We start from the raw sequence: 16838 nt of genomic DNA on the forward strand, positions 1-16838 counted from the left end.
CCAGACTGGTTTGGGTTGGAAAGGACTTTAGAGATCCCTCCCATGGGCAGGGACACCTTCCACTATCCCAGGACTATCCCTTCCACTATCCCTCCTGACACAGGCAGGACCAGCTCAGCACTGTGGTGTAAATGCGCAGCCAGGGCACCGACACCTTGTCCCCACCCTCTGGCAGCAGATCCCTCCTGCTCTGCTGGCATCTTCCTGAAGGTCACCTTGGAGGTGGCTCCTTTCAGCTCCCAACAGGGGTGGGGGAGGCCTGCAGAGGTTGAGCCGTGTGCTGCCAGCCCTGCAGCCCCCGGCAGCGCAGAGCCAGGCTCGGAGGCATCGGGGAAGGTTTTCCATCACACACACACACATCCCATGAACCCCCCGCTGCCAAAGGGAAGGGTCAGCGACTTCCAGCCCATCCCCACAATTATCCTTTGCTCTGGTCCCCTCGCTGGGCACAGCAAGGGCCTGATCTCTGCTGAAGCTTTCACCCGCCTGAAGAAATAATCTCACTCCATGCTCTTCCCTTTCTTTCCCTTGACTAGGTTTGCTTGGTGCATACCCTCTTTAGAGCTGATTTCAATTCCTTAACCTCGTGCCACAAGCGCTACGGGCAAGAGCGTGAACTCTGAAAATGCTTTGGTTTTACTGAAAACGTTAAAAAACAAGATTGAGATGAATTTTTCTCTTGAATAGGAGCTGATTGCCCTCCCTGTGGCAGGAGGAGGGCAGAGGAGGGGGTGGCCACAGTCCTGTCCCGAGGGAAAGAGCATGCTGCCTCCCTGCCAAGCCAGGGATCCACTCTGTGCATGAAAGATCATGTTTTGCTTTAAAAAGGCCTTTCCAATGTGCAGTGCTCTGTCCCTTACACTCAAGGTGGCTGGGAGGGTGAATTTTGGGGGCCACCTGCCCTGGATCCCACCTGTCCCAAGGCAGCAAGGGCAGGCACCCAGCTGGGATGGACATGGACTCTCCTGCAGCACCTCCAGTCTTTCCTTTGCTCCTCCTGAGTGCTCTCCCCTTGGAGCTCGACAGCAAAAAGCAATTTATTTTACATTTAGATATTTAATGGAGTAATTTTTCCCTGACAGAAGATTTGTCATTCCCCTTCCCGTGCCTCCCCACTCCATCCCTCCCCCTTTCTAAACCCTGTCCCAGAGGTATCATTTGTTCCCAGCCATTGGCATCTGGTGGCATCGAGAGGAACAATCCCCAGCATGGGGGAGTGGGGAAGGAGCATGGGGGGGAGGTGGGTGTCGGGTGGGCATCGTGGCATCCCTCCCTCCTTCCCTCCATCCTCTCCATGGCTGGCAGGGTGGGAGAGCACCTGTGGAGCCATCCTGAGCTAAACAGGACCGTGGGGCACTGCAGGGCTTGTATGCTGCTCCCACACATGTCCATGCCTCAATTTCCCTGTGGGAAAACAAGGCTCTCCCCCCACTCCCTGGGGCCACACTGAGTTTAGCACAATAGCAAACCTCCACGTTCTCATTCCGGGGGTGGAAAGCAGCATTACTCAGAGCCAGGATTGCTAATAACACACTAAATATAGCACTTTCCATCTCCAGAGTACTTTTTGAACTCTAGCTCATGAGCCCTAACCCCCCTGCAGGGGCCAGGGCACCAGTTGGCATCGCTGTGTGGGCAGGATGCCGGGACAGTGACGGGATGTTCCCCATGGATGCTCCTGCCTGGAGGCACTTCCCGTCGTGATGGAAGGAACAGGCATCGTGTCAGTCCCTCCTGAGCTGGCCCAGGTTGAGGGGGATGGGGGCAGCAGGCTGAGGCCCTGGGGCAGGTGGGCAGTGGGGGACAGGCTCCTGCAGCCTCTCGGTGATGGTGGGAAGTGGCTGCTTCTCCCAGTCGCCCTGCAAGAGAGTTTGGCACCGTGAGACCAAGTCTCAGGTACTTGGAGACTTGGTGTTTCTGCCCATCTCTCCAATGAGCTTTAATATTTGAAGCATTTTCAGCCAAAATCAGGATGTTTTCTTACGAGATGTTACTAATTATTCATATTACTAATTCTTCATTTTACAGAAGCACCTACACATCCCCTTAGCGGCACAGACGTCTGCAGTGCACCGTGTCTCAGAAACCCACCACAGTTAGGATGCTTCCACCCCAAAAAGCGCTACCCACCAAATCAGATGGAGGCAACTCAAACCAGGGAGTCCCATACAGGCAGCAACGTGCTCTGAAAAACACTCTCCACCAAATATTGGCAGGAATTTGCAGCATTTCAGCATGGATGTTCTTGTGCAGCTGCTGCAGAACAGGAAGGATGCAGCAGCCTGGATGATGTGCTGTGTAGCAGAGCTGGGGAAGGGCTGTCACAGCCATCAGGGTTCAGGGTGACCACGGCCAGGACAAAACCTCCAGCTCTGTGCATGTGAGGAGACACCTTGTCTCGGGGATGTTCCCTGCAAAGAGCAATCTGCCAGGTCCAGGCAGCGCCGAGGGCTGAGCCCGCCGAGCAGGATCTAACTCAGATGTGATGTGTTGGCCTGGGTTAGTGGCCAGTGGAGATGTGGGCAGGGGCTGTGAGGGCAAAGGGGGGCTTGGCTCTGGTTTGGTGATGCTGCAGTTTGGCTGCTGGCTGCGTGCTCATGCGGAAATGTCAGCGAGAGGCTGAGCCGCAGCGTGAGCAGGAGGAGGGAGGTCTGGAGAGGAGAGGTAGAGCCGTGAGTCATCAGCAAGATGAAAGTTGAATTTATGTTTTCAGCTGAAATTTCTTGTGGTATGTCAAGCAAAACAGGCCAGAGGCTGCACCAGCACCAGGAAAACCCTGGGGGAAGATGGAGTGGGATGGAGGGACCGTTCCAAAGCTCATGGGGAGCGACCAGAGAGGGGATAGCATTGCAGGGGAGCACCAGCTGGAGAAACAACTATTTTCCTGTACCCTTCTGGCTTAGGGGAGCAGTTAAGAATGTTTAGGGTGTGCCTGCTCCAGGGCTCGGCTCCAGTCCTGAGCCCATCTGCTGCGGAATCTGCCCTGCTGATACATCCCGAACCCTGTGCCCGCTTTTCAGATAGATCAAAGGCACTTGGAGTGTCTCAATAGTTGTTGTTTTCGGTGCCTTTGAGTGGAAATCTGAATAAAGGGAGTTTACTGTGAGCCCTTGTGGGTGCAGGGGACTTGGGGATGGCATCATCCCTGCTGCCTCTCACAAGTGGTACCTTGAGATTTTGCTCGATAATTAACAGCACTCAGTTCCTTCCAGAAATCATCAGATTTGGGATCACTGAACTGCAAAAACATGAACTTAATTAGAAGCCGGTGCTTTTCTCTTGGCAGAAACAGCATGGAATAAATGAGATGTATCAAAGTTGGGCTCGCTCTGAAGCACCAGCAGAGCAGGGAGGCAGCTCAGTTCCTTCGCCCTCACTGTGGTGCCTGTGACCCACTTTGTGCCAGCATTGGCTCTGCTCCGCTCGAGTCCCTTCCCAGAAGCCCCCTAGACCTCTCTGAAACCAAGAGAGTTGTCTGAGCTGTAATTAAGAGGTTTAATTCATAATTCTCCTGCTGCACAAAACTTCTGCACCACTGTTCTGCACTTCTGTCCTCTGCACAGCCGAGAGGTGCCGGGTCTTCAGTTCCAGGAAACTGGAATGGTTTCTGCCTGCTCCAGAGTGGACTTTGCTGAAGGGAGTTTACTGGGGCAGAAAGCTGATGGTCATCCCTGCAGTCAGCTCAGCATCCTCCTGTGCTGCAGTGGATATCCCTGGATCCGGGAATAGGCTATCATCTAAGTTTATTACACCGATAAATGGCACTGGGAGCTGAGGCCATCAGTGGGTTTAAATCTTCATTGCCACCATCTTTATGTCCCTCATCACTGGGCCTGTTTTTCCTTTAAAGATCTCGCAGTCCTTTATCCTTCAGGTTTTGCTGGATCCCTGCGTTCGGAGGCTGCACAGATGCTGCGCGTAATGAGCTCGCTCTGCTGGGACCTGATGTCATTTGCCAAAATCCTAAAAACCACCTCACGTTTCTCCTTGGATCTGGAGCCGGCCCGACTTCAACGCTCAGCAAAAGCAGCCTCCAAATCACTTTATGCAAATGCATCTCCCAATTGAATCTGGCTGGGAACATCCATGGTGGGCTCTGGACAGATTGTTTAAGCACCAGGGCTGGGCTCAGTGTCCTGACAGCTCCAGCTCCCTGCCCTGAGCCCACTGGGTTTTGGATGTGTCCTGAGCACCGGACACCTGACCCGTGTGCTTGGTACAGACCTTCCCACAGCTCTGCCAAGCTGCTTTTTACCTACAGCTGGGAGTTTTGTTGGGAAGCCTTGGGAGTGAAGCTGTACATACCGGGAACCGGATGGCGGAGGATTTGTTGCAGTGCATGGAGATCGGAGCAAAACCGTAGAGGGACTTTAGCACATCTCTGTTGAACGTGTTCCAGGGGACAGAATTGAACTGCTCTGGGATAGAGACCTGCGGGCACATGCAGACCTCCTCATCGTTAAACCTGGGGCAGGAGAAATGCCACACTGAAACACAGCAGTGCTGTCCCCTTTTGGTGTTGGATGTGACTAATTCCTCCCTGCCTAAAGCTTGACCTGGAATGGCTCCGAAGTCAGCGCTGGGCACAGGGAGCGCCTGGAGCAGCGGGCACCTGCAGGGAAGGATTTGGGGCCAGCTGACTGCCTGTGGGTAGGACATCCTGTGCAAGGTCAGCATCTCCCCCTCTCATCCTGGGTGGATGGGCTGCAGCTTCTCTGGCAGGGATGCTTGCTGTCTGCCTTGGGTTATAAGGAATATTCTGCACTTAAGCACATGGTCATGCTCTGACTCTTTCTGTGAAGTCCATTCCCAGGACTGCTCTCCCTTCCCAGAGGTTCTCACCACACAATCATCCTTAAAACCCTGGGTTTGGCTTTTTTCTAGTGTTACCACCACAGAGCTTTGCACTGATCCCTCTCCCCTCAGCCCCACCGTGCAGGGGCTCTGTACCTGTTCACGAGGTTGAAGTATCGGTGCAGGTATCCCAGATCCATAGTGCTTTTGCACAGCTCCAGCTGCGTCTGGGGGTAGTAATGCACGTAGTTCACACACATCTCTTCCAGGATGCCAAACCCTCCCTGCAGCACAGACACAAAGGTGATGGCAGTGGGGTCTGGTTGTGCCCTGCCAGGGCTGCACAGCCAGCAGGGAGGGCAGGAGGACACAAAGCTCACACCTCTATGTGCACACACATATATCTATAGCTATAATCTATATATCTAGATATCTGGGTATCTAAATAGATGTAGATACATAGGTATAGATAAACACACCCCTTCATGTGCATGAGATGGGCAGCACTCTGCTCCTCTGCCCTTTGCACAAGGACAGACTTTTAGGCTAGACTGTGTGGTTTACACTAAAATGCAGATTTCCTATAATCCCTCTGCTATATTTAACTTTGTCCCTGTTGATGGTACCTCTGACAGGCTCTTTTTTTTTTTTTTTTGCTGCCTATGTAAGAAAATAACATGCACTGTCAAAAAATGCCACTTCTCTTTAATTACAATTAATCCCTGGTGGAACAGTTTGTGATGGGAATTAGAGTGACACATGCTACTTCACAATTAGCACCTTGCCATCTCCGCTGCAGGCAGCAGAGCCTTGTGAGTTCCCTTCTTCCCACACTCCCTCTGGTTTTTGGCTGTGATTCAGCCTGGGTTCATGCAGAAGCCCACTCTGTGGGTGCCCCCAACCCTGGGGTACCAACACACCTCAGCCCCACAGAGGCCTGTGAGCTGCCCCTGCACTCACCACGGTGGCTTGGCTCCGGTTCTGCGTGTTGTATGTGCAGGTGGTGATGAGTTCATCGCCCTGGGGAGGTTCAAACACAGGCAAATTTAGGGGCTGGGGAGTGTACAACACAGCAGATCTCTGCTCCCCATGTCAGTAGCCTGTTTCCCCACCAGCGCTCTCTGGAATGCCTCAGGAGCACTTGCTAAACTTGCATCCCCTGTGGAGATTCCCTAGGGCTGTATCCCAGGAATGGTGTTTCCTGCTTTCCTCTCTTTTTAAGAATTTCTGCAGGGCTGAAACACCTTAAAAAAATGCACTTAGGCAACAGTTTGAAGTGCCAAATCTGTACCTGACTTGATGGCACAACAGCCTCCCCATCACAGCCAGTGCTGGGGACCGTGGGGTCCCAGCACAGATGTAGGTGGGGTCTCAATGAGTGCTGAGTCTTTTGGGCAGCCTCATGGGGCACAGCAGGTCCCATAGGTGTCCTCTATTTTGCAGCCAGGTTCTTCCTCACCCAAAAGGCCCCAGGGCACTTTCCACCTCTGTTTTACCACTCACTCTCACCACTGATTCCAAATCTCTTCCTGTCCTACCCAGCGAAGAGAGGGAGCACCACCATGGTTCATCCTCACCCCCTGAGGAGCCTCCCTCTGGTAGACAAAGGCCAACTAAATTAGGTGCTTAATTTAGCTCCTTGCTGCCCACACACCAGTTTTGTGCCATATGAGGTGGGCCCCAACATCCCCAAGGCATGAGGGTGGTAGATATGACCCAGGGACCACACTGTCCTCCTGCAGCCCGCAGGGACGTCCCCAGAGGGGATGGGCTGATGGAAGGAGGCAGAGAGCTCAAGGTCATGGGGTCAGGGTGTGCTGTTTGGAAGCTGCCACAGTTTCTGGAGCAACTCACTGGAAAGACTGCAACGACCTCCTTCAGCATGCGGATCTCCTGGGAGGGAAGCAAAGGGGTCACATCAGAGCAGCGCCGTGGCACCGTGCCCAGGGCAACCCCACAGGTGACATCCAGCCAGGACCCCACTGCCCCTGCAGATCCCTGTACCTGAAAGTGAGGGCTGTAGTGGCTGTCGGAGTTCACGACCTGCCGCTCTCTCCCGTCCCGGGACAGCACTGTCACCACTTTTCTTCCTGCCAGGTGAGTGTGGAGCTGGGAGGCGAAGATGCGGATGCCGGCAGCAGGCAGAGCCTGGGGGAAGGACAGATCAGGGCCTCATGCTGACCCCATCCCTCTCCCCTCCCACACATCCCCTGCTCTGTGCTGGGAACCGGCTGTCCCTGTCCTGGCTCTCACACAGGAGTTTAGGGGATCACTGTCCCCTTGGAGCAGGGTGTCAGCGAGCTCCTGGCAGAGGGACAGACTCTCAATCTGCTGCCAAACCAGCTCTCTGGGTCAGCAGGAGCAGCTGAGCCGGATGCTGCTTGCTTCCCTGCGCTCGTTAGTGGTGGCACAAATGATTCCTTTTGAGTAGGCCCTACCAAAACATCTACTAAAATATCCCTGAGAGCAAGGTGGGCATTTTGGAACCATCTTTGAGAGAAGCTCTTGGCAAGTTGCTCGGACGCAGAAGCCAATTTTCTCTTCCCCATGGAGGGAAGCACCACTGGGACACAGCCAGCTCGGCAGTAAGTTTTATGGGAATGGTACCCTGGGGAGCTGGAGCAGATGGCTCCCCAGGAGAGCTGCTTCGAGGGGGATTCAGTGCATCCCGACCAGCTGCTCTCTGTTTGTTGTACACAGCAGATTTTTTCTTTTCAGCGCAACCTCACGATAAGTTTAAAACCGGGAATTGGAAACCTGGAGCTCAGTTCTGCCCAGGGCCTGGGAAAAGCCATGAGTAAACTTTGTTCTCCAAGGTGAAGCCCGGGGTGGAGAGGACGGGCACTCACCTTCTGGGTGCATTTGTCGGTGCAATAGCCCGTGAGGACAAAGGCGTCCTCGCCGGGGGGAATGGCCATCACGGGCGTGTAGACCAAGCCCAGCTCCATGATCCCGGCGTCGTGGTGCCGCAGGGTGGCCGTGTAGTACAGTCGGATCCCTGAGGAGTCACGGCGACCTGGTGGGCGAGAGGACAAGGACGAGTCACTGCAGGGACAAGGTCAGGTGTGAAAAACGATGCTGCGCTGCATCGCCAGCCTCTCGCTCGCGGCTTTCTGAACCTGCGTGTGGCTCTTGTTGCTTTAAATCCTAGACATTTGCATGCAAGCCTTTCCTGAGTGTGCCCAGACACGCCTGGTTCCCCTAGAGAGGGCATCGACCTAAGGCTGAATTTCTCCCAGGAGAGTGAGGTAAGGGGTGCCTTTGGAGAGCCCAAAGCAGAAGGACAGAGCATGGGGTGCTTTAACTCCCTCAGAAATATGGCTCATTGCATCTTCTTTAACTGATACATCCAGAAGTCTAAGGCCACGAAAGCAAAGGGAAGGAGCAGGGTCAGTAGGTCAGGAGGGGTTCAGGGCAGCTTTGAACCCCCTGTCTCCAGGCTGGAGCCCACTCAGAGATAAGAATAACAGGGGAGACACTATTGGTTAACATGCAAAAGCAGATAAATTATGAAAGACATGAGCTCTGTATTTATAGACATGTTTTTTCTCGAGTTGCCGAATGTGCTATGACTGATCTACAGTGCATATGCTCTGGTCTCCTAAAAATATACTTGGGTAGTCAAGAAGCTACTTGTTTTTATGTTAATGAAGAAACTGGGCTTTTTGGAACTTTTTTTTTTTTCAATGTGTCTCCTGACAATGTTATCGAAGCAGGAGTACAGTAAAACAACATCCACATCCCCCCATCCCCAGCCAGGCTGCTGCTGCTTCCTCTCTGGTGACTTGGCACTGCTGTTGCTCTTGCTCTGAGATCCTCTACCACCACCTTCCAAGGAACTTGGAGGGACACTCTGAGACAGCCCAGCTAAATACTGGTGCTGCCTTGGATCATATCCCTGCAGGAACTCTATAGGGGCAGTTTTCTGCCTGCAGGCTCTGAGAGATTCCTTTCCTGAGCATCCTTCTCCACCGCTGGGCTTGCACAGGTCCAGCCTTCAGTGAGGATGACTTTGCTGAGACCAGAAAAGGGGCAGCATGGTGGGAATTTAATGTATTCTTCCTGCTAGGACAGATCTGGACTATCAGGTCTCCAGATAGTTGCAAGCAGGGCTATGATTTTTGGCCAGAGCCCTCTCCAACAGGATGTCAGTCCTTCCCTTGAATGTCCCCAGCTCTCCTGCCATGGCCTTACTGGGGAGGCACCAGGCATGGCTCACACCCCCTCACCTTTGAACACCAGGGGATTGTGGTAATGGATCTCGAGGCGCAAATATCTGGAGGAGTGTGGGCCACCAAAGGCAACACCTGCTTCTTCAGGGTAGTAGAAAGCCTGGAAGCAGAGGGAGGGTGTTAGGGGAGCAGTGGGATGGCTTTCCAAGGACAAGGCTGAAAAGCCAAAGGGAAATGTTTGGCCATAATCCTGACCCCCACTGTGGGCTGAGGGGCATGATTTGAGCTCTTGGTTGTGCTTGGTGAGCTGGTCTTGCTTCCACAGGCTTCTCCTGTGCCACATGTACCTGCAGTGACATAACCCCCCAGCAGAATCATAGAATGTCCTGAGTTGGAAGGGACCCACAAGGATCAGCATCAAGTCCAACTCCTGGGCGTGCAGAGGATAACCCCAGAAATCCCACCATGTGCATGAGAGCATTGTCCAAAGGATCCTTGAACTCTGTGACCACTGCCCTGGGGAGCCTCTTCCAGTGCCCCACTGGAATGGGGGACAAGACAGACTGGATCACAGGTGGGATACAGGGTGGGGGAAAGACCAGATTGGATAAAGTGAGAATACAGAATGAGGGGAAATCCAGACTGGATCAGGGCCAGAATGCAGAATGGGGAAAACCCAGACTGGATCACACCTGGGATCCGGAATGGAGGGAAACCTGGACTGGATTATGCCCAGAATCAGGAATAGGGGGAAACCCGGGCTGGATCAGGGCTGGGATATGAAATGGGGGAGAACCTGGACTGGATTGCACCTGGGATCCAGATTTATGGCACCAAGGAGATGAGCTGGGATGAAGCAGGAACTCAGATGCACCCAGGGGGAGGTTGGGGAGGTCAGACAGGGCTGGACTCAAACCCCAACAGAGAACGGGGTGGGAGCAACTAACATGGGGCAAACCCAAAAGGGAATTGGGAACGGTTGGGAAGCAACAGGACAGTTTTCACCCAGGGCAACAGGTCCCCCCTTGCACCCACCTGTGCTCCCATGGCCCAGGCTGCCAGCACGTGCCTGCAGTAGTTGAGCCGCTCTGGCTTCATCTTGGAGTCGCAGGGCCCGTTGTAGGAGGGGAAGCTGTCGAACTCGGCAGCACACTGGAAGACTTCCATGTGGTGGACAAGAGCCTCGTTGCCCTCCGTGATCACGGGCTCGTACTGCAAAGCAGATCCCAGAACGAGGACAGACTGAGAGTCCATCCCTGCAGCTGCCGCCTTCCAGGCTCCACGAGGAGCCAAGACAGGTATGTCTGGCACCTGTTGCTGAATGGGAGACAGCTTGTACCCTGTGGTAGGGAGGGAAGGTTGCTCCGGGCATGAGGCACCAAGCGCCAAGAGCTTTTACTTTATATTTTGGCTCGCAAGAGGAGGTTAAGCTGGAACTAGTGCCCAAGGAGAGCATTCAGGGCAGTTGTGGAAACACTTAGTTTCTTAGTTGGCCTTGGGACCAACCCAGAGCCCACCAGAACACATATAGAAACATCTCAGCCTTTCTCCAGCAACAGGTGCACCTGATTAGCAGAAGATCTTGGTCTACTTTGTGATGACTGAGTCCTTTACAGTGTTGCAGGGCTGAGGTGACCCTGGGCACATTGCTTTTTCCTAAAAAGAGTCCTGGTCACGTTGTGGTAGCTCTGACTGAAGCTATTGGGTTTTGTTTCTATCCGACAGCTGCTCAGGGCATGGCAAGGGGAATTTGGGGTAGAAAGAGTGATTAAAGCCATTCTGAGGAATGGCTCTGGCTAAAAGTGCCAGCTGTAGAAGTAATCTGCAGCAGCGGGAAGGTATCAGGAGTTACACACTTTTTACTTACACACAGATGATTCAGTTCACACCATCTGTTAGAGAGAAAATCCTCCTTCTGAGCCTTCCTTTGCAGCACCGTCTCTCCTCTATAAGTCACTGAGCACTCACTTCAGCTCATGCATCAGGTTTTCCCTCTCTCCACTGGGTGGTTTTGACTCTGAATGTTCCAGGTCAGCTGCTGAGCCACCTCCACACCTGCTGGGGCCATGCTCTCCCAGTGGCTCATCCCTGTCCTGCACTAGGATGCCAGCAGGTTTCTGCCTCTCCTTTGAGGGAGGTGACCCAAGCACCTGCAAAACTCCTGGGCAGCGCACACAAGTTGCATTTATTTCTGTAACTCTTTTTTTGGAGTATGCTCTGCTCTTGCCAGCCCTTTTCCTTTGTTTCCCATGTTTATATATTCCTCATGGCTCACTGTGTGCCATAATCCTGCTATGAGTCCATCCTTGGTGGCCACAGCTCTGCCTTCTGCAGAGAGTCATCTCTGAGCCTGCCCTGGTTCCTGCTGGATGTGCCAGGTGGAAAGACATCAGCTGGCCACTTCCTGCTGAGAAACTTCTGATTTGGGGTTAAGAGAGATTAGAATGCTACTGGCTGGTGGGATGGCTCTGGGAGATGTTTTGGGACCATGTTTGTGAAGATGGATGGGTCTGAAAGCCTCCCAGGCTGTGGGCAGGAAGAGATGGACAGGGCAGGAAGAGATGGACTTTGTAGGATGGCTGAATGTGAACATGATTGCTGACTGCCCTGGGGAAAGCAGCCCCCTTCTCCTACCTCTTACCATGATAATGTGATGTTTGGGGAAGCCTTTTGGGATCTCTACCATGTAACACCAGTAGGTTGTCTCTTGGCTGGGAATGACAACGTCTGGAGCTGTTATCTCCATGGTTTTCGTGTCACTGGGCAGTTCAGGGATGGTGATGTTGGGCTTCAGCAGCTGCACCCTCTGCAGTCCCCCGTAGATGGCAGAGATGTTGATGGCTTGGAGGGAATGCACGGGTTTCTCCAGGATCCCATAGATGAGGTGCACAGTGCCATCCTGAAGCAAGACCACAGTATATCAGGTAGTTTTTCGTGTAGAAACATGACCTGCATGGACTATTGGCACCACTATTGATGGCATGAACCCAGGAATGGGTCTCTTGACCCATTCCCAAGTGGGAAGCCACCCTAAGTGCACCAGTAGCTCACTTTGCTGTGCTGTCCCAGGAATATTATAGATTTGGGGCCATTTCTTTGGCTGAGGTGATCACAGAGGGTTCCCTGCCAGGTGGGAGAGTCTGAAATTCCATAAGGCTTAACATATCCTCCCTTCTCCTTCAGAGCCCCTCCTCTCTCATGAGCTCGAGGCTGGGACAACCACATCAGTGCAGAGCTCATCCCACCCTGCAGCCCAGTCCCACTGAGTGGCCTGGGCAGTAACAGCAGGCACAAAACTTCTCCCTGAAATCCTCCCTTTTCTCCCAGCTCCTGTTGAGGGGGAAGGTGCCACAAGAAGCTCTGCTCAAAGTCTACTGCAAGGAAGAAAGGTGCTGCTGAACACAGAGAGGTCTGGACAGGAGATAAGGAAGAAAGGAAAAAGAGAATAATCTTTTCTTAAAGGATCAGAGAATTAAGACCTGTAAGTCTTTTCCTTGTTCACAGACAGATTTTTTCCTCCAGGGCTCTCAGTGTTTTGGCAGACATTTCTCACCACAAGACAAGCTTTTGAAAACCAGCAACAAAAACTCGAGGACACTCTGTGCCCACGTTGGCTCTAAAATATCCTGCCCACAAAGGCTTTCATCTGAGATGAGCCTTGCACCAATTCCTGCCTGCACCTGGGGTCCATGGCTGAGACTCTGAAGCTGTTTGACATCCCCACTGGGAAGGTTTCCCCCCAGTCCCATCTCACAGGGCAGTGGTCAATGCAGACCCAGAGAAACATCAGCAAGCCACATACAAGCACAGCACAGTGTATTTGCTGTCCCTTTGTTCCAGCTCCTGCCACAACCCTCCTCTTTGCCTCCTGTTGTTACACCAACCCTTCTTCGTAACACTCCCAACAGTTGGCTCCAGACGGCAGACCAGAGTGATGCAGGAGGTATTTATATAGACCTAACACATGCTTAACAGGAGCTGATGATGCAAATGAGCTAAAATCTACACTTTCTAGAGGTTTATAAGGGGTCATAAATAGATGGTGCCAAACATTACTCATGTCCCAGGACTGACAGCTGTAGCTCGCTTCCTTTCTGCCTTAGACAGCACAAACACCTGATGCTGCCTCCAAAATCAGATATAACCACGCAGGTTGGGGTTTGGAGCTGTGCCCCAGGGCTGGGAGGGGGCTGAGGGGTGCTACAGTGGCACAGTGGGGTGAGGGTGGTGCTGTACCTCTATCAGGTAGTCCTTGGGGTCACAGGTGCTGAAGGCTCTTCTGAAGAGGAGGTAGAGCCCCTCGGGAGCCCTCCGAGCCCCCAGGAGCTGGTAGTCCTGCTGTGAATCCATGTGGAGCTGCCCCTTGGCATCACTCCAGGCATCCTGTGAGAGAAAGAGCACCCTGGTCAGCCTGGAGGAACCTCCAGAGCTACTGCAGGTCCTGAGGTTCTCCTTCTGGCCCTCCAGCTGGTTCACCTGCTGCATTCCCAGAGGTGTGTGTGTGTGTAGGGTGTCTGTGTTTTGGTTGCTCCATGGCCCCTTCCAGCATCCCCCAGGCACAGTGGTGCCAGAACAGCCCCTGCCATGAGGCTCTTGGTGTGAAATACCTGACCCAGCACTAACAGTCTGCAGAAAGACCTTTAAAAGTTGAGATGTGACTGTGGAAAGGATGGGGGATAAGAAAGCCTGCAGGGACATGTGAAAATGGTGCATCAGTCTGATCAGTCTGTGCATTTTGGGTGTATTTGTCTGGGGGGGGGGTGATGTGCTCTCCAAAACCCTTGCCACAAGACAGCTGCTCTCAATTTAAGATCAGACTTTTGCTGGGCTGTAGTGTCAGCCCTAGGAATTGCTGTCCCTCTTCAAAATCCTTAATTTGTTGTGGCCAGATTGTTCTGGAAGCTCAGCATGGCCTCCCAAAAGCTGCTCATTGTTGAGGATGGCGACAAAGCCACACTGAGAAGCAAAGCAGTGGATTCCTGTGCTTCAGGATTTGAAGGTTTGGAGTATAAAATCCTGCAATAATTTGGAACTGAATGGGGTTGTTGCCTTGATCTTTTGTTTCTTTCACTGATATATTTTGTTTAGTGAGAAAAGGCACCCAAGAAGTACCTCACTATACATACATAAGTGGCCTCAGTTCTCTTATCTTGGGGGAAAAAACAGAAGAAAAAGAATAAAGCAACTTGGCGTAATTTCAGCCAGAACTATAGAGTCATATTTCGAGAACATATTGTCCTTAGAGGGGGAGAGTAAAATCAGCTACATGGAGCTTGCATGACATTTGTTTTCATAGGAATATGGTGTGCAAATTAATCTTGTAGTACATGGGGGGTTAAGCAAATTTGGATCTTTTTAACAGCTGACATACTTATCCAGAAGAAAGGCTGCTGGGAGAGAGAAAACCAGGACTGGAGAGATTTATTGAAATCTCCATGCAGGATGCTGTTCAGCACCAAGTGAAAGAGAAAACCTTAATGCTGCCGGGTGTTTCATTCAGTGCTGCTTGTCTTTCGGTGAGCACACGGAGGCAAGATTAGAAATGATCCTTTATGTTTCCTTAACATGATGCTGTGAAATACTGTAGCATTCGGGCCACCACAGATCCTGAATGGCTGGTAATTAGCAGGAAAACAGCGCAGATAATAAGCCCTTCTTTTCATGCTTTCATTACACTGCAGATCACATTGCGGCTGATTGCGAAAGAATGTATTTTATGGTTAACTTGAAGTAAGCAGAGAGGTAAAATTTAACTTGCTGGAAAGCCTCACACAGGGAAAAATGTGAACTGCTTTCTGCAGCCAAGTGCAATGGCAATGAGCTGAATGTGGTGGTCTGGGGACAGGACTGGAGAGCCCAGGGATGGAAACACAACCCAAACAAGGACCTGGACAAACAGACTGTGTGAGGAGGGATGGAGATTTGCAGCAGCAATATCAAACAGCACCATTAGAAATTAGTTTCTCCTCTGCATTGCTACCACAAGGTGTTCACGTATCACCCAAATACATTTGCATGTCTAATTTCTGACAGCACCCCGGGTTGCCCTGTTGTCCTGTTGATCCCGACGGCAGCGTCAGAGGCAACTCGCAGCCGGGTTCTTGGTGCTGGCAGGAGCAGCCTCTCTGGCTGGTGACTTTTGCCCTGTCTCAAAGCCATTAATGGGAACTGTAGTTAATTTTTAATGTGACTGACAGCAGCACAGAAGCAAACCAAGATGCTGATGCATCCTGTGTGTGTGTGTGAGTATGAGCTGGTCAGTTCACAACCCCCCCGTTGGAGCTCTTTGGGGCTAAACACAGCAGAGACATCCTGGTTCTGGTTCCACTCAGCCTTGCTGATGTGCTGTTGTATTTATTCTTTTCTCTTTGGGTTCAATTCCTACGCCAAACCCATCGTGTGCACCTGATCCATGGGTTCCTCTGGGGTAGAAACCTCCAAGACCTTTCGGACCCCTTCCCCCCGAGCAGTGGGACCGGTCCAATGTGCCCTGTGCCCTGGACCGGTCCTACTCTTTCAAACCAGATTCACCCACAGGGAGGGAACCCCATAAGCATCCATGCAAACATACAAGTGACTCACCCCAAAATAGGAATTGCTCCCATCGCTCCAGAGCACGGCCAGGTCCGCGTTCTCGAACTCGCCCCTGTCCGACATCCCGAAGAGGAGCCCAAACTGCAGGTCCCTGATGAGGAGCTGGAAATTCACGGCTTGCTCAGGGTAGCTGACATTCCAGGAGAGCTCGAGCAGCCCCTGGGGATCGAGGGGCACCTTGTAGGGAAAATCACTCCCGCGGGGCGCCGAGCCCTGCAGAGCCACCACCAGGATGACCAGGAACACGGCGATCATGGTGAAGTACATGGATGCCACCTCCCGCAGCTTGAAGCTGGGGCAGGAGCAGGGCTTGCTCCCGAAAGTCTGCATGCTGCCCAGACAGCACCCGTGCCTGCCCCTTGCCCATTTATGTGCTGGCCCTCCTGGGCAAACTGGGTAAGTGATACTCTTTAATCGAATTTAGTTGTTGGGAAATTGGACAGTTGTATTGACACCCCCACCCCACCCCACCTTCTGGCTTTTGTCATTCGCTGCCTCCCCTTAATTGGCTCTAATTGCACATGGACATTATCAATAGCAATTGAATTCGACTGGGCTGATGTGATTCACTCTTAAATCTTCCTTAGTGGCTGGAAAGTGCTGTTGCCTCACAGGCTGCTCCTGCTGAGCCCTGCATGGACATGCTCTACCCTGCTCGTGGTGCTCCTGGCCTGAGTCCCCATGTACCCCAGCCTGGGATCACCCCAAAGGTGGCCAAACAATTAGCACAAAGGAGCCCTGATCACATGCAGGGCTTTGTCTGGGCTCCCAGGCATTAGGTAATATTGACAGTGTTTGAAATATTTTCCCTGCAAAGCTAAATATGAGAGAAAATGCTTATTTCCCCCAAACAGCCAGAAATGAAATCTCTTCTCTCCTGTCACCTCTCCTCTTCTCTCCTCTCCTCTCTCCTCTCCTTTTTTGCCTTTGTGTGACTAATTTCTGGCCCTTCCAAACCCCAGCACAGCATCCAAAAATAAGGATTCCCATGCAAAGCCCAACTCCTCTCCCACCCCAGTTTGGCTCCCGTCAAAGCTCCTACCTCTCTGGACCATTGGATGTGATAAATATTTGTTATTTCTTTGCTTTTGTGGCAGCTGGGACTTCAGCTCCAGCTTAAAGACACCTTTTGTCTCTCCCCCTCCCCCTTCTCGTTCGTTTAAAGTCTGATGTATTCTCTTTCGGTTATTAACTTTTCTACGTTAATTGGAATTATAATGAACTGCCTCAAGCTCTTTGGTACACACACACTGCCTTGCTTTAGCCTCCGAGTTTGTG

At 52.3% G+C, this 16838-nt stretch overlaps 1 protein-coding gene across 1 annotated transcript; it reads right to left on the reverse strand.

The window, feature by feature from the left end:
• Window positions 1-618: 618 nt before the first annotated feature.
• DBH (dopamine beta-hydroxylase) lies at window positions 619-16004 on the reverse strand. The gene is made up of 12 exons (XM_064676768.1): window positions 15549-16004; window positions 13203-13349; window positions 11608-11865; window positions 10002-10178; window positions 9024-9126; window positions 7644-7810; window positions 6799-6942; window positions 6649-6687; window positions 5755-5814; window positions 4951-5078; window positions 4306-4465; window positions 619-1859 (listed from the first exon to the last, which is right to left on the reverse strand). The coding sequence occupies exons 1-12, from the start codon at window positions 15888-15890 to the stop codon at window positions 1725-1727; spliced, it is 1860 nt and encodes a 619-aa protein (XP_064532838.1). The 5' UTR covers window positions 15891-16004; the 3' UTR covers window positions 619-1724.
• Between the last annotated feature and the right edge of the window lie 834 nt (window positions 16005-16838).

Source organism: Pseudopipra pipra, chromosome 20 (genome assembly GCF_036250125.1).
Source record: "Pseudopipra pipra isolate bDixPip1 chromosome 20, bDixPip1.hap1, whole genome shotgun sequence".
Lineage (NCBI taxonomy): Eukaryota > Metazoa > Chordata > Aves > Passeriformes > Pipridae > Pseudopipra > Pseudopipra pipra.

What these genes read in the sequence shown, in the direction of transcription:
- DBH (XM_064676768.1), bottom strand. Translation starts at nt 15,890, where the DNA reads ATGCAGACTTTCGGGAGCAAGCCCTGCTCCTGCCCCAGCTTCAAGCTG. An exon ending in ACCGGAGCCAAGCCACCGTG is followed by an intron (nt 5,079 to 5,754) that starts GTGAGTGCAGGG and finishes TCTGTGCTGCAG; the next exon opens with GGAGGGTTTGGCATCCTGGA. An exon ending in CCTCCGCCATCCGGTTCCCG is followed by an intron (nt 1,860 to 4,305) that starts GTATGTACAGCT and finishes ACTCTCTTGCAG; the next exon opens with GGCGACTGGGAGAAGCAGCC.